Source organism: Tasmannia lanceolata, unplaced genomic scaffold, assembly GCF_043159265.1.
Source record: "Tasmannia lanceolata isolate RefF3 unplaced genomic scaffold, GAP_Taslan_0.1 ptg000037l, whole genome shotgun sequence".
Lineage (NCBI taxonomy): Eukaryota > Viridiplantae > Streptophyta > Magnoliopsida > Canellales > Winteraceae > Tasmannia > Tasmannia lanceolata.
Genome location: NW_027518714.1, coordinates 12,084,112 through 12,104,734, shown reverse-complemented (window position 1 = coordinate 12,104,734; position 20,623 = coordinate 12,084,112). Strand labels below are relative to the sequence as shown.

The 20,623-nt window shown below is 38.3% G+C and overlaps 1 protein-coding gene across 2 annotated transcripts in view; it reads left to right on the top strand.

Annotated features, from left to right (window-relative positions):
- Nucleotides 1-1,123: 1,123 nt before the first annotated feature.
- The window catches only part of LOC143860122 (CLIP-associated protein-like), a 38,295-nt gene continuing 18,795 nt past the window's right edge, over nt 1,124-20,623 (top strand). Inside the window, exons 1-7 of one of the 2 annotated variants that reach the window (XM_077370652.1) lie at nt 1,124-1,593; nt 2,838-2,993; nt 3,118-3,180; nt 7,621-7,689; nt 7,897-8,068; nt 15,381-15,542; nt 20,339-20,436. In XM_077370652.1, the coding sequence (XP_077226767.1) occupies nt 1,261-1,593; nt 2,838-2,993; nt 3,118-3,180; nt 7,621-7,689; nt 7,897-8,068; nt 15,381-15,542; nt 20,339-20,436 (1,053 nt within the window). In that variant the 5' untranslated portion in view covers nt 1,124-1,260. The remainder of the gene's footprint in view (nt 1,594-2,837; nt 2,994-3,117; nt 3,181-7,620; nt 7,690-7,896; nt 8,069-15,380; nt 15,543-20,338; nt 20,437-20,623) is intronic. The other variant, XM_077370651.1, reaches the window with a different exon arrangement.

Below are 20,623 nucleotides of genomic sequence, written 5' to 3'. Positions count from 1 at the left end.
TTAAAAAATATATAGTAATTTCTCGAAATTTTGACCGAATTACCAAGATTTCGGCAGAAATTTCGGTCGAAATTTAATACTAAATATTAAATTGTATTTTAATTTCGGGAATTTCGACCGAAATTCTATATTGAATATAATATTTTTAAAACCTTGGTTAGACCCACCGCTGTAGCTAGATAAGAGGCAGCACTGATATAAGCACCAATAACAGCCACCACCATGACCATACACCACCTTCACCTTCCGAGTCATAGAACCTCCATCTATAAAAAGAGAACCCCACACTCTAAGAAAGAAAGGTATGCACCACCATCAACAACCTAACTCCGCCTATCTCCTTAAGTTTATCTCCATACGATGCCTCAAACTTACTTAAGTGTTGAAGGATTCCACTAGAGTTTAGACTCCGAGTGTCCCGAATTTGTGTACAAGAAGGGACCCATTTGTACACTTGTCCTGGGGCTACGCTGGGACGAATTTTCAATGTTCTTTGAGAGCTTGTTGATAATTTTGGTCCTATAGATACTCGCACAACATCTCCTATTCATAGGTCTGCTTCTGCTTTTATCCAGTTAGATACAAGATTATCTATCTTCGAGACAGGGATTAAAGCGGTGGATCTTTTAGCTCTCCTTACTGCCGTGGAGGAAAAATCGGACGCAGCAACAGTAGGTTAGAGCATCAAACCTATTCTTAATACGTTTCCTTAATTTCCCGTTCTTCATGCCAATCAACTCGATACGTTTGAGATAGAAATCCCGTTCCTAATACTAGTTTGGAAAGTTTTTTTCACCTGAAGGCGGGAATGTCCATGCACCAACAGAATGCGTAGATCATGCATAATAACCTTCACGCAAAGGATGCTAGCACCCTCGAACTTTAATTTTACCACATTGACCATCAACCAAGAAATGGCACTTTGGAAATAAATGCACCGCAGGTGACCGAAATATAAGCATATTGTACTGAGTGAGCGCCGTCTTAGACAGTTAGACGATAGTTTAAAGGAAAAACAAAAACGACTGACCTTCTACCGAAAACACAGTGGCATGATCCCGTATTTTCCTCATAAACCAGTGTCAATCCCTTAACTACCCCCCGCTTCACTTTTTTTCATCTCTCTCTCCCACTCTCTCTTGTTCTCTTTCCCTTCTCTCCACCGACTCCCCCGCTCCAAAACTATCAGATCTGCACTCCCCATTCCCAATCAGATCTGAAAACCCTAACCCTAACCCTAATTCTTCCTCCGTTACAGAAATGGAGGAGGCGCTGGACATGGCGCGTTCTAAAGACACAAAGGAGAGAATGGCCGGAGTTGAACGCCTCCACCAGCATTTAGAAGCTTCCACGAAGAGTCTTTCATCCGGTGAGGTCACATCCCTCGTAGACTGTTGCTTAGATCTTCTCAAAGACAACAATTTTAGGGTTTCTCAGGGTGCTCTACAGTCCCTGGCCTCTGCCGCCGTTCTTTCCGGCGAACATTTAAAGCTGCATTTCAATGCCCTAGTTCCGGCTGTAGTCGAGAGGTTCGGAGACGGGAAACAGCCTGTCCGTGATGCTGCTCGCAGGCTCTTGCTTACTCTCATGGAGGTAGGGTTTGTGGAAGATCGGATCTCTTATTTTGCCTTCTATTTTTTTTTGAATGACGTGTCTTGTCCTCAAATTATGCGTTTTTTTCTCTCATTTTTGATGAAATTCCGTGCTGTCCTGTTTGATTTAGGATTCGTCACTTGTTTTGCCTTTTAATTGTGTGTATTTTTTGTTGTTTTCTCTTTTTGGTGAAATTCCGTAATGGAGATCTGTTGTATCATGATGGATTTAGGGTTCGCTACTCGTATTCAGTTTATTTGTTGTTGTTTTCTTTTCTTTTTTTGAGTGTTCGTACTAGAAAAATCGAGGATCAGGTGTCTGAATGACTGGAGAATTTTGCGTTCGTTTTAGATCGTATGCTTTGCTCGATCGAGTTAGCCATCTGATTTCTCCATTTTTTTTTTGGTTTATTTGTTGTTGCTGACAGAGTATTTGTGTGTCAATTTGGGAATTAGGAATCGGGGATTTGTTATTTTTCTTATTATTTCGTTTATTTGTTTGGCATCTTAATTTCTCTCTGTGTTCATCTTTTTTTGTAGACGTTGTTGCTCACTATGGTGTTTTTTTTTTTAAATTTCATTTTATTATTTAAAGATGTTTCTGTTCAGATCGTTGCTGCTGTGATATTTTTTAGTTTTGTTGTTGGAAGTGTTTTTTTTTTTTTTAATGGTAAGTTGTTTCATATTTATTATTATTAAAAAATGGGGAGGGCTAGGCTATTCTCATAGTTAAATATTTGTTGGAAAGAACTAAAAGAGGGGATTGACATCTTTAGGGCCCCTTTTGCTACCTCTAAAATTTATCTTAATACAATCATACGCAAATGGTTTTGAAGTTAAATATGTTTGCAAATAATGGTTATATAGTTTTAGACATTGTAAAACTTACCAATGTCTCCAAAAGCTTAAGCTGTTGGAGAAGGCGGTTTTTAATCTTTTATTCTCTAACACTCCCCCTCACGTGTGGCCCCCTCTTTTTAGGGTTGGCCTACGTTTGGTACATGTGGCCCCACTTTTGGGTTAGCCATGTAAACTTATCAATGTCTCCAAAAGCTTAAGCTGTTGGTGAAGGCAGTTTTTAATCTTTTATACTTTAACAGACATAATATTGTTATTGGCTTTCTAAAAGGCCTCAATGCTCCGTTTGCAAATAATATTAAATTAAAATTATCTTATTTGCAAAAAGGATAAACTTTTGTGGCATCCAAAGCAACCCTAAAGGTTGTATACTTGCATGTGAATTAGGTTTCTTCACCGACAATCATTGTTGAAAGAGCTGGGAATTATGCGTGGACGCACAAGAGCTGGAGAGTCCGTGAAGAATTCGCACGAACCGTCGCATCGGCCATTGGTCTTTTTGCATCAACTGAGCTTCCACTTCAGCGGGTTTTACTTCCTCCAGTATGTCTTGCTTCCATTCTTGCTGAGTTGGCAAAGAAACCGGTTCTTCCTTTTCGTCTCATTCTGTTTTTTTCTGTAATGTCTATTTCTGTTGTCATAATATTGCTGTCTATCGCATTCTCAGGTCTTACAGTTGTTGAACGACACAAACCTTGGTGTCAGGGAAGCGGCTAGTTTCTGCATTGAGGTTAGTGATGAATGTGGTGATAAAAACTCTTAAAGAGACAAACTAGTTTGTTAATTACTTTGGACCAATGCCTTCCGTATTAACCTCTATTGCTTGGATTCTTCTTAATGGCCAAAGTACTTGGTCAGACATGTATCCGACTCCCACACTATGGATTTGGGTGCAACAATTTTCGATTATTTTTCTTTCCTTTTTCTTCTTACTAGGCCGCACGTTAAATAATTACATTTACTATAGGTTTTGAGTTTTACCTCTCTCAGTAGAAAGCTTTTTTAAGAAAATTAAACACTAGGGAATGTTAGAATAGGGTGTGGCCTCTCTGTATCCCGATATGGTACGCATACTTTTTTGTGTGTGTGAAACGGATAACTTTTATTAAGAGGAAAAATGAGAGTACAAACTAACAGTCATCGGGTAGAGCTTGCTCAATGATGAGATTCATTTTAGCTACACCAAGTCTATCAGCTAGATCATTTGGCCTTTGACGAATACGTGTAAAGCTGATTTCTTTGTTGCTGCATCTGTCCTTATAGTTCATCGATAGTAGCTGCAAGCGCCAACGACCTCGAGGCATGCACACTATTATATGGTTTACCCCACTGTTGGTTGATCTGGACTGTCCACTGTCATGCACTATGCTGGATTCACAATGCCGCAAAATGATGGATATTGGGCAATCCTATCTATCTAACTCTATTTTTGGCTGTTGAATGTGAAATGTTGCCTGTATATAGTTTTTAACTGCCCATTCATAGGCTCTTTATTGAACAGTTTAGGATCATCCAATCAACATGCTTTTTGACTCATTGAGCAAAGGTGGGGCTTACCACAATTCATACTCGTGTTGGTTTCGAACACTTGTAACCTATACAGCATTGATTTTTACGTTGAGTTCAATCTGGACTTGGACTGATTTTATTTGATTTTATTTCATGATACTCTTGCAAAGCCTCGTTTGTTGTGTTTGCGTTTACGGTTTTACACACCTCTATTCAGTGGTTGGACTAAATTTAAGCAAATGCTACATTTGTTACTTAATTTGCCCAATCATTTTGTGGGCAAGCATATGTTTATGAATTCATAGTTTTTAAAATAAAGACAGTTCCTAAATGTTAAATTGAAGTTAAGAAAAGATGGGGCATACTCATAAAATTGTTGAAAATACTGAGAAAAGAATTATAACATTAAAAGGCAAAGTGATTGGTGGAAGTTGCGAACTCTACTTGGTAAAGTTGGGAATGGGTGTGCAGATTGTAAAAAAAACAAGGTGCGTGCGCGCGCACACACACACACACACAAACGGTCAAGGTGATGTAGCACACATTGAAAAGCAACTACGAAGATCAAGAAGAAAAACGAGGTTTCTATTTGATCAAGACAGATTTCCATGAAGTTTCTAAGTAAATTTTGTTTTAACTAATTGATCCCCACTTAACTTTTTTCATTACTTCATTTTTCCAAAACTTGTTGTAGGAAACCAATAGCCTTGGTGAAGACTTGGTTTCGCTACCCTGCTTTAGCTCACCACTCAACTCATGCTTCTGTTTTACTCATGACTACCTCTCTTCGTTCGCACCTTTATTATTGATTATTGTGTTTACCTCTTTTATGATTTACTTTTCCGTAGTTCTTCCTTAACTAATATTTGTTGTTATACCCCCTCCCTTAATTCTACAACCTTAAACAAACTCTTATTCTAATATTATATTATTGTATCCATAAATCATAGATATATGTACTTTCTGTTTTAGCCTTGTCCTTGTTTCTAAATTTTAGAGGGTTGCCGTGTCCAACACTCTGTTTATGTCGACATGCAACACTTGTGTCTGTCCACAAGTCAGTCTTTTTAAAGTGTTCTAGTGTGTTGAATAATGTATTAGGTTAGTTTAGACATTACTTGTATTAGTTAGGGGTATTGTAGTCATTGTATGTTGTTGCTCTAGTTTGGGCCTATATGTACATCATATTCATGAGGAGCTCCCTAGTGGAGTCTCTCCATCCTTCACTCCTCTTCTTCTTCCTCTCTTCTCTAACCCTAATCTCATTTCTAACATGGTATCAGAGCCAATGGGCTGATCCTTCAAGAAGGAAAGAAGAAGAGTATCTCCCTCCATGCTATCATCCCTTTCTCTCGTATCTCGTTTTCCTCTCTTTATCTTTCTATAGTTTCTCCCTCAAATCTCAAATCCCTTAAATATCTCTCTCGTAGTGTCTCTCTTTCCTTGTCTTTAAAATCCATTTTTTTTTTAAGAAAATCTCTCTCTTGCTCGTGTCCTTTTTGCCAAGACCACAAAATCTCAAAAAAAAAAAAAAAAAGTCACTTCTCCTCCTCGCTCGTGTCCTTCCCTTCTCCTCCTCCTCCTACTGCCCCTCTTCCCTTTCCCCTAACCCCAACATTCCCTGCTACAGTAACCCACTACAGTAACTGCTACAGTACCGCTACAGTACCACTACAGTAAATCGCTACAGTAGCCCGCTACAATACCCAAATAAAAAAAAAAATCATTTCTATACCCTAGAAATCTCACTCTTTCTCTTTTATTTCGTCAAACGCATTTCGTTTTTAACCCATTTCCCCTCTATCGTATATCTCAAAACAAAACAAAAATCATGTTTGTATTACTTGTGTAAACCCATTTTGGGTTCTTCTCTACTCTAAAGCTCTCTTTATTTTCTCTTCTCTATAACTTTTTTGGCCTATGGCCTTTTTCTTTCTCATCTTATCTTCAAGGTGCACCCCAAGTGTTTGATGAAATGTCTCAAAGGAGTTTTGTGCCTTGAAAGTTTTGTGCCTTGAGGGGGAGTGTTGTCTTGTATTGTTTCTTGTTGTCTCTTGTGCTCGTCTTGTTGTCATCTTCATATCATCTCTTTCTTTCTATTACATTCTATGTCTTTTATGTAGTTCTTCAAGGTGCGCACCAAGTATCTGATAAAATGTCTAAGAGAGGTGTGGTGCCTTGTTTGCCATCTTTCCTCTGTCTTCTTCTCTACGACGCACACCGAGTGTTTGATCAAATGTCCGAAAGCTGTGTAGTGCCTTATTTGTATTCTTTTCGTTGCAAGTTGAAGGTATTTGACCTTCAACTTGAGGGGGAGTGTTTTTTCATGTAGTTTTTTGTGTCTTTTCTTAGGAGTGTTGTCCACTTTGTTGTCTTTTCTTGAGGGGGAGTGTTGTTAGTGTTGTCTTTGTCTTCTTGAGGGAGTGTTGTCTTGTTTCATGTCTCGTTTTTCATGTCTCTTCGTGTTGTTCGGCTTTATGCCTTATCCCTTCATGTTATCTTCTTCCTCCTTTTCCCGGCGATGGCTTCCATATCCATCGTTGGTCGGCTCTCTTACAGGCGACTGTCTTTTCCCGTCGACCTCTCCTTTCCGGGCGATGGTTTCCCCATCGTTGGTTGGCTCTTTTCAGGCGACGATGTTCATGCCGTCGACCTTGTCTCTAGGTGATGATGTCCCCATCGTTGGTTGGTTATCTTCCTCTTCTTATCTTCAGGTGACCATGTTCATGCCATCGACGTTGTCACCAGACGATGGTTTCCCCATCGTTGGTTGGTTATCCTCTTTCTATCTTCTTATCTTTTCAGGTGACGATGTTCATGCCGTCGACCTAGTCTCCAGATGATGGTTTCCCCATCGTTGGTTGGTTATCCTCTTTCTCTCCATCCCTTCTCTCCGGGCAATGGTTTCTCCGTCGACCTTGTCTTCGATGGTTTCCCCATCAGTTGCTAACCTCTTCACTTGGCGTTGTGCTGCTTCGCCAATGTTCGTTGTGCCCACCTTTGGTGTGCTCCTTTTGCTTGCTGGATTGTAGCTGTTCTTGCCATGGCGCCTCCATTGCCCTCGATATGCGGATATGTTCGCCATGCTCTCATTCAGGGGGAGGCCCTATTTGATCGCTTTCGTTGTTGTGCTACTTCAGGGGAGCTACTCTTTTGATGGACATTGATCTCGATGCTGTTCATGGTGGCCTTTGTTTTTTTCTTTTATGTTTTTCATTATGTATGTACCACACCAGCTTGAGGATGAGTGTTATACCAAGCTGGATGTGCATGAGCTTCTTGTACTTTTTAGTTGTTGACGTAGTTCTTTGTAGCAAGCTGGAGCTTCATAGTATATACACTCCAGCTTGAGGGGGAGTGTTGAATAATGTATTAGGTTAGTTTAGACATTACTTGTATTAGTTAGGGGTATTGTAGTCATTGTATGTTGTTGCCCTAGTTTGGGCCTATATGTACATCATATTCATGAGGAGCTCCCTAGTGGAGTCTCTCCATCCTTCACTCCTCTTCTTCTTCCTCTCTTCTCTAACCCTAATCTCATTTCTAACATAGTGTATGTTCCAACTTACGGAATGGCCTTTTGCTTGCTTTAACTGATGAGCTAATTAGCTATCCAAAATTTGGGAATGTTGGCATGGTTAACTTTATTAAATTTCTTCAGGAGATGTATGCGCAGGCTGGACCTCAATTCCGTGACGAGTTGCAGCGCCATAATCTTCCTACATCTTTGGTAATTATCCAATGATTGAATTTTCTCCTCTCAGTAACAAGTTCTATTCTACTATGTCATGACAAATCCTGTATGGTGGTTAGGCTGTTTCCATTAATGATAATAGTTTGACTGTGAAGTTAGTTCTTGGTATTTGACAGAAGTTTTTTTCAGGAATAATAGCCATTTCTTATTTTCCTTAAACTGTATTACCATTTGATGCTGCAGTTGAAAGAAATAAATGCCAGGATGGAGAAGATTGAACCAAAGGTTCGCTCGTCAGATGGGCTAACAGGCCATTTCCCAATGGAAATGAAGTCTAGTAATGTGCCTTCATATAACCATAAAAGAAACAGCCCAAAGAAAATGAGTACTGCACGTGAGTCATCTCTTTCTGGAGGTCAGTAGCGGTACTACTTCTACCTCAAACGGTGTGGTGAAATTGAGTTCCTGACACTAAATAATTCACTTTCAACTGATGCTGCATGACTATTTTGTACATCAGAGAATCCTTCTTCTTCTTCTTCTGAATAACAGCTTTTTGCCTTTTGATTGCACCTTTTAATCGTTGTTTGCTAGAAACTTGTTCACTTTGCCTTAGTTTATCATTTTTGCCCGTAATGGTTCTTGTCTCTGCAATTTATACCTGTTTCTATTTTTATACATGTAGTTTTTTCTAATATCGACTTGATACATAACTTTTGACTTTTGCATTCCTATGTGCAGCCAACTCTGACTCAGTTGCATTCATGTTTTACTGTCTATTCGTTTACATTCTTGAAAAATGAAAATGAAATATCTGCTGTGGTATTAACATTGTGTCAATTTCATTGAGATGCATGCATTATGTGTTATTGAGGTAGGTTATTGAGGTGATCCATCAGTCCTGGGCCTTATTTTATTTTATTATTTATTATTATTATTTTTTGTGATTATATGATGGAAACAGCCTCTCTGCAAAGCAGAGGTAAGGCTGCGTACATCTATCCCTCCCCAGACCGTGCAATGGCGAGAGCCTCGTGCACTGGGCCGCCTTTTTTGTGATTATATGATGGAGATGTCTTATTTCTTTTTATTTAGATTTTATTTTTGTATTATATAACATTTTATTTTGTCCTAGATGCGGGGATGTCGACTTCAATCCATGGCTCATTACCCATTACTGATTACCCATAGCCTATTACCCGAGCCCAAGACCCATCACTTAACCCTTTTAAATTCCCTTACATCCTATTGCCCATTACCATGTCAAATCACTTAAAACCTCCTAAACCCGAACTCACTTAAAATCTTAAAACCGCATTGATTGCTCTCATGGCCCACCACTAAACCCTTTAAAAATCCACTTGAAGCCTTTTAAAACCCAATCTTTTATCCGATTGGCCAGCCTCTTCTGCCCATCCTTATCCAACATCTCCTCTCTTATAAATCTTTCAACCTCTCCAGAAACCCCTCAACTCAACTCAATTCAACAAAGCCTTTGTCCCAAACTAGTTGGGTCGGCTTCTAGAAACCCTTCCATTAAAAAAAAAAACCCTCTGTAGAAACCCCTAACTTTAGGATTTCAACAAATCTCCTAGGTTGCTCCTCCTCCCCCCTCGATCTACAACCCGACATTTTTATTATTCTTTTTTGTAAGCTTAAAAATTCGGGTTGGGTAAGGTTGAACTCGGGTCGGGTCGGGTTTGGGTTGGAAAAAAGGTTCTTTGGGTTAGGTCGGGTTGGAAAAAAGAGTTCCTCGGGTCGGGTCGGCCTCAACCCGACCCAACCCAACCTGAGGTGCACCCCCTACTTCTACAATTCCGAACTCGGGTCGGGTCGGGTTTGGGTTGGAAAAAAGGTTCTTTGGGTTAGGTCGGGTTGGAAAAAAGAGTTCCTCGGGTCGGGTCGGCCTCAACCCGACCCAACCCAACCTGAGGTGCACCCCCTACTTCTACAATTCCTCTCTCTCTCTCTCTCTCTCACGACTAGGTGAAATGCCACCCTTCTCTTCCCTCTCTTCATCTCTTATTTCCCCTTCTCTACTTCATCTCTTATTCTCCCTTCTCCACTTCATCTTCTCCTATTTTCTCTCCCCCTCCCTCCTTGTTTCCCTGTATATTCTCTCCTTTTCTCTCTTGTTGCTGGGAGCTGCCCCTTGTTGTAACGACCCGGATTTTTAGATGTAACTCTATACCCGGACCGTTAACAAAAAGCAACAAAAATTCAATTAAAAGTTTACTTTTATTAAAGAGTCTAATAAGAGGATTTGACATAATAACCAAAAATAGAAACAAAATAAGAATAAGACGAATAGCCGCCAAGGCCACATGGCCACACCAATTACGCTATCTTGGCTCTTGCACACCCCTTTTTTATTCTCGATTTCCTCATTAGCATTTGTCTCAATGTCATCATTTGTATCAAAACCTGTGGGGCATTTTTTGATATTAGTTCAAAGAACTATGTAGACTCATTCGGTACTTAAACAAATACAACTAAACAACTCTTGAATTTAATAACATACAAATTAATTCATTAGTGAACATGTGATAACAATTATTTCAAATTGAAACATGAAATATTAATAAAAGAACACGCCATAATATCTATTAAATGTGAATCTACTGATCTCATAAAACATAAAACATTTTACCTTTAAGAGGTTTATATTTATTATTAATTTAATGCATGAGACGACTCCCCAAGGCAATCCAGCTCCTCATAGCTTGTTACGTTGCCTCCAATACGTTCCACTACCCTCGTTTACAGGTAGTGGGCATGAAAGACTTTTTACGATGTGCTTAACAGTCACTCCGCCTCTTGACATCATGGTCTAAGAGGATGCATTTACCGCCAAGGGGGTGCGCTAAAACCCAAGGCCGGCTTGGAATTTCATTATTCCTGGACGACTCATACCTCCGCCCAATCCACCAAATTATTTTCCCAATGCTTTTGTTTCTTAGCAGTTTTACTGGCATATCATCCATATCTTCTTTTTTTTTCAATATCCTAAAGATATTTTTAGCAATTTTCTTGCTTCCCACATTTTTTCTTTTTCCTTTAATAAAGAATCATAACATTCATCTTTTGCAAGCTATCGGCACAACATCATTTTTCACTATTTGCATGCTATTAATATAACCAAACATGAGAGCGAGATGCATATTAATAAGAAAAAATCATCTTAACTACATCATTAACATGAACAATTCTATGTCTACTAAGAATTTTCATTGCATGCATATAAATCAATCATTGCTTAAGAGTACAAGTTTAGGGCACCGTCACCTACCTTAGTTATTTGTGATGTGAAAGAGTAAAAAATCCTCTATGTCTGAGTAGGGATTGCTACCGAATCTGAAACACAATGATATACCAAATTCTAAGTTTCCTTAATTCATATTTTCAAGTGACACACACACACACACGCCTAAGGCTTATGTGAGACCATATCCTTTTATTATTCTTAATTATCTATTGCTTACCTTTGGGTGATATCAATAGTTTAGGCTGTTTTCTAAAAAAAAAAATCCATCAAAAACTCTTTAATTATTTTCTTTGAGTGACATGGTTTTTTTACATCAAATAAATCACACTGTTTGGAAGAAAAACATTTGCTATTTCATATTCAAATCACACACATGCTTTGGTATCTAGGAAACAATTCTTTAGTATATATATATATATATATATATATATATATATATATATATATATATATATATATATATACACACACACACACAGAGCATGCACATAATGAAATTTGTGGAAAACCAAAGCTTCTATTATATTTATATCATATATATATATATATTTGATTTTAAAAGAGCATCTTTTCTACATGATACTAATTATAAGCATGTTGATTTTATGGAAAAACAGCCATAGGGCTTAATATAGGACTCACTTGATCTGATCTTTATAAAAAAAATCATACACACACACACACACACACACACACGCACACACTACTACTGATCATGCACATGAATTGTCTTCCAAGAAAATTATCTTTTACATATAAAGATCAAAAGAAAATCTTGATTCGAAGGAAAAACAGCTTTGAACCCTAATTCGAAAGAGGTTTAAGGAAATAAAAAATCAAACACCATGAATCACAAGCAAAAACACATATAAAAAGATTTTATGCACTTACTCGAAACAAGAATAGGGTTTGAAGATCAATCCCTCCTTTTCCTTTTTTTCTTTTATCTCTCTTCTCTCTCGGTTTTTGAACGTGCACAAGTAGGGTTACAAAAGCCCATGTTTTGGGTTTTTAATAGCTAATGAGTTTTGTGCTTTAAGTGGGTTTCCCAATTAGATTTAATATTAAAGGTTAGTTTTTTAATCCAAGTTTTCCACAATTAGCAAGAGTCCCCATTCTTATTAAACTCCTTATGGGTGACTTATCAAATTTAACAACTAAACTAAAGTTATTAAATAAAAATAAAAACCCAAAAGTTGCCTAATAGGATAAAACTCGTAACTATGCCTAACCCTAATAGAAAAAGGGTCATAACTTGCTCAGATCACGTCCGAATCGCTAAATCTTGGGTCCGTTGGATAGGTATTCGAAATACACATCTATCGGGATCAAAATCATGTGGAACGGACAAGATCATCAGCCCCAAAAATTGGTTATACTAAAAAAACGAAAATATACTGTGATTTTTGGTCTAGGGATCTACGGTCCAGATTTAATTAAGGTTATTAACTTTCTAGGCCCGTGTGGGGCCGGGTCTTTACACTTGTCCTTCTCTCTCTCTCTCTCTCTCACACACACACACACACACACACACACACACACACATACACACATCTGGCATTACGACAACCAAGGAATAGAGCTTGGCACGCCGCCTCAAGTACATATCCTATCACTTCTATTTTCTATAACCTTTCCCATAATCTATCTCCGTGACATCTTTCCCACCAACCTCTTCCTCTAAAGCTTAGAATTTCTTTGAAAATCCTTGCCAAGTTTGATTATTTATGCTATGTTTACGCTGATTTGAGAATCCATGTTGTTGTATTATTGAATTAGAACCCCTTTAATGCTCCTAATTATCAGCAATTAATCGTGTGAACCCCAGGTTTGCACCGATTTGCTATTAGAGCCTAGAGCTCAGATCCCTTGTAGAGTTCCATTACTTTTATTCCTTCAAGTATTCGGTAGTATTACCGATAGAGTTCTGCTTAGTTGTAGGCCTTAGGTAGCTCATCTAGCACACACCAATTCCTGTTAGAGTCTAGATTAGTTGTTCTTGCCAAGGTTTTAAATTTTGATTTCGGAATGCGTTTCGGTACTCACCGAAACTGAAATTTTTGCTGAAATTTCGAAATTTCGTTCGAAATAAAAAAAGTATAATTTTATCCCCCCCTGAAATTTTGCCCGAAATTACGTAAATTTCGGTAATTTTGGCTGAAATTTCGGGAATATATTAAATAACTAATAAATTCCAGATTTTTTGGCGAAATCCCTAAAATTTCGGACTGAAATTTCGGACTGAAATTTTAGGAAAACGCAATTTCTCGAAATTTCAAAATTTTGATCGAAATAATGTAAAGTTTCGATTTTCATCGATTTCGATTTCGGTCGAAATTTAAAACCATGGTTCTTGCCAGTTAGGGCATTTTAGGCAGGAATTGTGTCTTTAGTGGCATCCTGGATTGTAGAGTCTATCCCAGGTCAGTTTGATGTCTGTTACGTTATATAGTGTCATTCCATTTTGTTTAGGTGTAGTAGTGTCTTTTCAGTGTCTGTAGGGTTGTCCTGCACATCAATCAGACACATCTAAACTATGGCTAATAGGGCCATTGCTCCCCACTAAGGGCAATGACGAGTCCAACTCCTAGGGGCCTGACAACAGAACACACAAGTTACATTGGATCAACATTTAGATATGAGTAGAAATTAGGGTCTCACTGAACCGTATTAGTGAACATATAGGCCTTGGGTCCCCCATAAATGCCATGATGCCTTCAACCATCTGGGCCATGAGAGGCCATAGTCGAGGGTTAGCCTTAGATGACTCCTGTAAAGGCCGATTAGACTGGGATAATGAGTTTGAGCCTTATGAGGAGCCACGATGATTCCATGACGGACTCATGCATTACTTAGTGGATAGGCTAGTGCGAGCCTTACAGGGTTCTAGAGATTATAGCATTCAAGTGAATGCCAAGGATTTTAGGGAGCCTTAGAGGGTTCTAGAGATTGTAGCATTCTAGTCGATGACAGGGATTTCAAGGGTCACCTCGACCCTGACGATTTTCGTGAGTAGACCACGTCAATCACTTCTTTGAGTGGAAATAGCTCCCAGAAGATAAAAAAGCTTATATTTGTTACCATGAAGCTCAAGAGTGCTACCCTTGTTTGGTGGAAACAAGTCCAAACAATGAGAACTCAATGAGGAAAGGCCAATATTGATAGTTGGATAAAAAATTAAAGAAAAGATGAAGGGTAAATGCTTGCCATTTAATTTTAGGGCCGCACGGGCCACACTCTACCAAAGACTATTTGGCCTTAAGCAAGGCGTTTGATCCGTGAGGGAATATATGGAAGAGTTCTTTCTCTTGATATTTGATAGCCAGCAGTTCATTGGTTGAAGGTGAAGAGTAGGCTAATGCTCGATGCCTTAATGGGCTTCGATTTCAGCTACAAGGCTCAGTTTCCCTTCACACCCTTACCATTGATGATGCCTTCTTATTGGCCTTAAATTTCGATTTGCAGTGACTAGTCATTTGAATTCCGCTCTTCCTCCAAAAAGAAATGTTATGAAAACCCATATGAGTGAGACAAAAGCAGGGCGTATTCTACAAGGACCGAAATTACACAAACCTTTGAATGTTTTAAGCGTGGTGAACGGGTTCACATTGTTAAAAGTATTAAAGATAAATAACGCCTTTCTCCAATAGCTTAAGCTTTTGGAGAAGTTGGTAAGTTAACATGGTATCAGAGCCAAAGGTCTCGAGTTCAAACCTCCCAGATAGCAAAAATCCACATGCGATGGTCGGCCCAAAATGGGACCACATGTGCCACGTGTTTGCCAAGTGGGCCACACGTGCGGGGGAGTGTTAAAAGTATAAAAGATAAATAACGCCTTTCTCCAATAGCTTAAGCTTTTGGAGAAGTTGGTAAGTTAACACACATGTTGGCTGATTGTCCCCTCAGGATATTCAATCCTCAGACCAATTTAGTAGGATCTGATGATAAGGATAGGATTTACCCTGAAGAAGAACATGCCTCCATAATACAAGTGCCCGGCAAGGGGTGATAAATGAGTGTGAGGGAGGGCACGATGAGACTATTCTTTACGAGGATCATGCAGGGTCATTTGTGTGTTTCATCCAAGGTTTTAAAATTTTGTTTCGGTATCAATTGGCACAGAAACAGAAGTATTTCAGTTTCGGTTGGAAATTTCGGTGGAAATCTTCTAAAATCACGGACACGTATGGAAACATATGCAAATGGTGAAATTTTAAGGTGAAACTTCGGGAAATGCTAGAATAAGCACAAATGCTTTTAGAAACCATCACAAGCAAGAAAGCCTCCCACGTGATGTTTTCTGTCCTGACATTAGTAATACTTCAAGATTGAGCTGTTAGCACTTAATATTATGCATGCTATGACATTTTCCCTTTTCTCTTATGATTTAGCATGCTTCAGATCTTTTCCTTTCGGTAGTGCTGACATTTGGAAGCTCATTGTCCAATTTTTTGTGAGACAGGAGATAGTGAGTCTACAGAGAAACCAGTTGACCCTGTTAAAGTGTACTCTGAAAAAGAATTGATTAGGGAATTTGAAAAGATTGCATCTACTCTTGTACCGGGACAAGATTGGTCAGTTAGGATAGCTGCTATGCAAAGAGTTGAAGGCCTTGTTTTTGGAGGTAAAAATTTATTTGTTATCACATGCTGTGATTTTTTCTTTTTTTGAATGGTAAAAATCACATGCACTGATCATCATTTTCTTGCTGGTATATTTGTTATTCTGACTAAATATGGTAGTTCTTAGTGTTTGCAATTGATACACAGCATTTTAACTTTTAACTGGATGTGTGATCATCTTGAAATGCCCTTGTTTATTCTTTTTTGTTTTTGAGAAATTTGGTTCGAATGTTATATTCCTCTCTCTTGCTCGTATTTTGTATAATATCTGTGTTAAAGTATAAAAGATAAAATAACGCCTTTCTCCAACAGCTAAAGCTTTTGGGGAAGTTGGTAAGTTAACATGGTATCAGAGCCAAAGGGCTCGAATTCAAACCTCCCCGGATAGCAAAATTCCACATGCGATGGTCAGCCCAAAGTGGGATCGCATGTGCCACGTGTTTGCCAAGTGGGCCACACGTGCGGGGGAGTGTTAAAGTATAAAAGATAAAGAACGCCTTTCTCCAACAGCTTAAGCTTTTGGAGAAGTTGGTTAGTTAACAATCTGATCTGCTAAACGGAATCCCATGGAGGGCTTGCTATTGCTGCCTACCTGTTTTACAACTTTAACTATAGGGTCTATGATGCTTACTCTAAACACATTTTTTTTAATCAGCCACTCTAAACACATCTCCAAGATCTTATATTTGTGATTCTACTCTTCGGAAGTCTCTCCTCGGAAGAGAAGAACTTCTTCAGAGTTTTCATGTGTTTCAATCATCTCTTAATGGCTGTGTAATGTGTGGAAAACAATGCGGTGCTCGGTGATTGAATTATTGTCAATTGAAGACAAAATGTTTGAGTACTAGCAGCCCCACAATTATAACTAGAAACACCTTAACTAACTAGAATTAGAAAAAAAGGGGAAAAGTCAAACCCAATTCATCGCATACTTTCTTCTTTGATAACTAATTTAACAAGAAAACCCAAGATACATAAATGTTAATAAGCTGGGGAGACAAACAAAAAGTGCCGAATTACACCAAAAAGAAAGAAATGGTGCAATGTCAACCAAAACACACGCACATACGCATGCACGACACACACACACACACAAAGAAAAGGAGACGTCTTAGTCACATTTGCATATTTCTTAAGAAAAACCGAAAGAAGCCGGAGAAAGTTCAAGGATTGAAACTTTGAAAGACATATATCAAAAATTAAGAACAACCCAAGTTGCATGATATGCACTTCAAATCTTTTGAAAGAGGCATTGGTCTTGATATGGAATGCTCGGAGCCGTAAGCGTCCTTTCGCCACATTGGAATATCCAAAAGAATGGGAAAGAAGAAAAGCTATGATTTGTGGACACGGACAAGAGTGTCGCATGTCGACATGGACAAGGAGTGTCGGACACGGCAAACCCCCAAACTTTAGAAATGGGGACACGACTGAAATAGAAAGTATATGTTATCATGATTTGTGGATATGGATTCGTGTGTCTAGTTTCGACATGGATACGAGTTGTCTAAATGAGGTAACCACAATATTCAATAAAAAAACAGAATGTCACACTTGACACGATACAAAAACATGTCCACACACCCACATTACGTCTAACACTTCCAGAAATGCAAGTAAAAGTGTCCAAAGGAGTGTCGACACGTGTGGACATGCGTGTCGTGTCGGACACGGCAGGACACGTGAGTCGGCAATAAATTCGAAGTGTCGGCCAAATCATAGAAGAAAAGAAAGATAATATCTATTATTGTTTTGTAATTTGGATGTGGACCTTAACTGATTAGTGTACAAATCCGATTGGTACATGTGTGGCTTGGGGTGATACATATCAGTCTATACTGGCTTGTTTGTCTCAGGGACCTTTTTAGCAGGTACAACATTATGTATATTACTTTTGTGTACCTAATTTTTATGGTGACCCCTCCCAATTGGCTTGTTTGTATTGGGAAGACGTCCCAATACGTAAGAAAAAGGAGCCTTGTTCTTACCAAATAACAATGTGTTGAGAAAAACCTCCTCAGAAGCAACCTGCAATTTCAATGGCAAACTAAAACGGAACAGGCACAAGCAAACACATGAAGGCACAAAGATTTGAATGGTTCGTTGTAAAGCCTACATCCATGGCAAAGGCGAAGAGAAAATCACTATAGGAACTGGAGATTACGAGAGAAAATCGGTATCTCTCACCAAACCCACCCAGAAACCTTTGGACAGACACCCTTCTCTCCCTTTCTGAGCTTTCAACCCTCTTCAAAACTAAAATACGAAAATAAGCCCTAAAATCCCTTATACAAAGCGGGTCAAAACAAGCTTACCCGAACCAGGCTGAACTAACTTGAATAACGGGTCGGGCTGCTCCCGTGCTGCACACATTTTTTCATACCCAACCGGGTTGAATTTAAGACACCCAACTCAACACCATTGGTGACATGGCGTGGGGCTACAACGTTGTTATTTCGCCCCAATTTTAGTAGTTATAAATGATGACCTAATGTGTGGCAACTTTTTAGGTCCACCCTCAATATGACGTTATTTAAACATGCAACTCACCAAAATGATGAGTCAAAATTTCCACTTCTAAAATTCTTCAAATTTAAGTTTTTTTAAAATATCTAAAGTTTGGGGTATTTAGCACCACCCAAATTCCCTTACATCTAAATTTTTAAAGTTGCTTATGGGGTGGGGCTCTAATTTTACCCCACTTAATTTGTCCCCTCATTGAAAACATTCAGAAGACCATTTGCTTTGGGGTTGGAGCTAAACCCATTTCCAGTCTAATTATTTGCAACTCGTAAACAGACATTAGTTTCATAACTCCCCACAACTCTACAAGTATACACTCGGGAGAAAACAAAAGAAAAACCCCGATGGTTGTTAGGAAGTGGTTTTCCTTCAACTTCACAAGCCCCTCCTGGCGGTGAAAATAATTGCAAAGTTGAGAGCATGAATAAGTGTCTGGGGTTTTGTGAAAGCTACTAAGGGAACACCACAAGAAAATGATTTTTGGAGGAGAGGAAGAGAGAGTGGCATGATGAGAAAAAGATTGATGACAAAATTAGAAAGAACGGAGATAGAAGCATGAAAAGATTAAACAAAAAAGAGAAATGGGAACTTCGGGATTTCAAGAGAGCAGTGAAGTTTTACCAAGTATTTCTAGGTGAAATAACTTCAGTGAAAACAGGTTCCTAAATTAAAGGACGAGAAAAGTATTGATTTTACTCTTCCTTGCTGCGTTATTTAATGAAATCCAAGACAGGATTGGGGGTACATCGATTCTATTTAATCATGTTAGAGTTATTTGATTTCCTCCCTCCCTAATTTTTGATTCCTATATTTTTTTCCTTATTCTGGACCACAACTTTATCATTGTAGTTCAGGGACCGACTCGGTCTCTGTTTCTTATTAATGAAAGCTTCTTACCATTCAAAAAAAAAAAAAAAACTCTTCCTTTTTGTAAGAGAGAGAAAACACTCTTTCAGAAAAACAATGTACTTTCACAAGAGAGAAATGGATTCTCGAAAAGAAGATTTTTTAAAGTGCATATTAACCTTGAAATCGACATAGATCGGGTTTAAAAAAAAACTATTCCTTTCTGTAAGAGGGAGAAAACACTCTTTTAGAAAAACACACACTCTTTTAGAAAAAAAAAAAAAAAAACTTTCACAAGAGAGATGGATTCTCGAAAAGAAGATTTTTTATAGTGCATATTAACCTTAAAATCGACATAGATCGGGTTTAAAAGTCATCAATCATCTCAAATTTTGAATGGCTACGAAATCAGACTTACAGGTAATGGTACCTGTCGATCTACCCGACAAAACACTGATCCAAGATAATATTCCCACACTGGGTCATCACTTCTATCAAGGTTTTAAATTTCGACCGAAATCCGAAATTTCGGGTTTCGGTGGAGAATGAAACCGAAATTGCGTTAATCTGAAACCTTACCAAATTTCGACCAAACTTTCGAAATTTCGATTGAAATTTCCTTTTCCCCGAAATTTTAGGAAAATTCCAAAAAATTTGAGGAAGAGATAAGATATCACTTTTTTGGTTTCGGTGGAAATTTCGGCCGAAATTTTGGTTTCGGTGAGGACCGAAACGCTTACCGAAACCGAAATTTAAAACCTTGACTTCTATTAATCAACCAATGGAACATGGGCAATTCGTGCATTACATCCATAATCGATGTTCAAGTTATATCAAACCATCTTTGAATCATTTCATCAGCGGATCTACAAGTTCACCTTTTTTCTGCAAAAAGTTTTTGATATCTTTTGTGTTGGAATTAGTTTTAAGTGCCTTTAATGATGCTCTCCCCTTTTTCTTTTTCTTTTTCCATTTTTCCTGCATCGTATTAGATAAGAGAAAATATGATTGTTCTAGAAATTGGTTCTTTTCCCTAATTGGAGCTTGTTGATTGCTGGAAATATTTCCTGCACAGGATGTCCTTTTTTTTTTAGATAAATGACTGTCGGTTGTTTCATGGTAAAATAATCGCCATATTTGTTTTATGGCCTGGTTCTGTAGATGGCACATTACTTCTTTTCTGTTATTTCATTGCTCTATGAGCTGTACTGGCTTGTACACTGTAACATAGTAAAGCTGCAATTATGTTGAGTAAATGCATTATTCAGTTCGTTTGACACTACTACTTTCTTTAATAGTTCAGCTGATGAAAGCATTGTCTGGTGTTATGTAAAATGCTCACTTCATTTAGGATAGAGATTATCATGATATTGCAATTACTTGTTTGACTTTCGGTTCATGTGATGCCATTCATTTGATTTTCTATCAGGTGCTACAGATTATCCGTCTTTTCCAACACTCCTGAAGCAGCTTATTACTCCCCTAAGCACCCAACTATCTGATCGACGATCTAGCATAGTAAAACAGGTTTGTTAATGTTGTTTGGGAGGTGTGCAGACATTATTTTCATTGAAACCAAAAATTCAAGTCTCAGAAACATGATACAAATCGGACAGCCCAAGTATCAAATATGTATTTGGTGGTATAATGTCTAACTCCTTCGGTTAAAAGAGTTTCAAAATTGATAACTACTACAAGAAGATATGATTGGCAA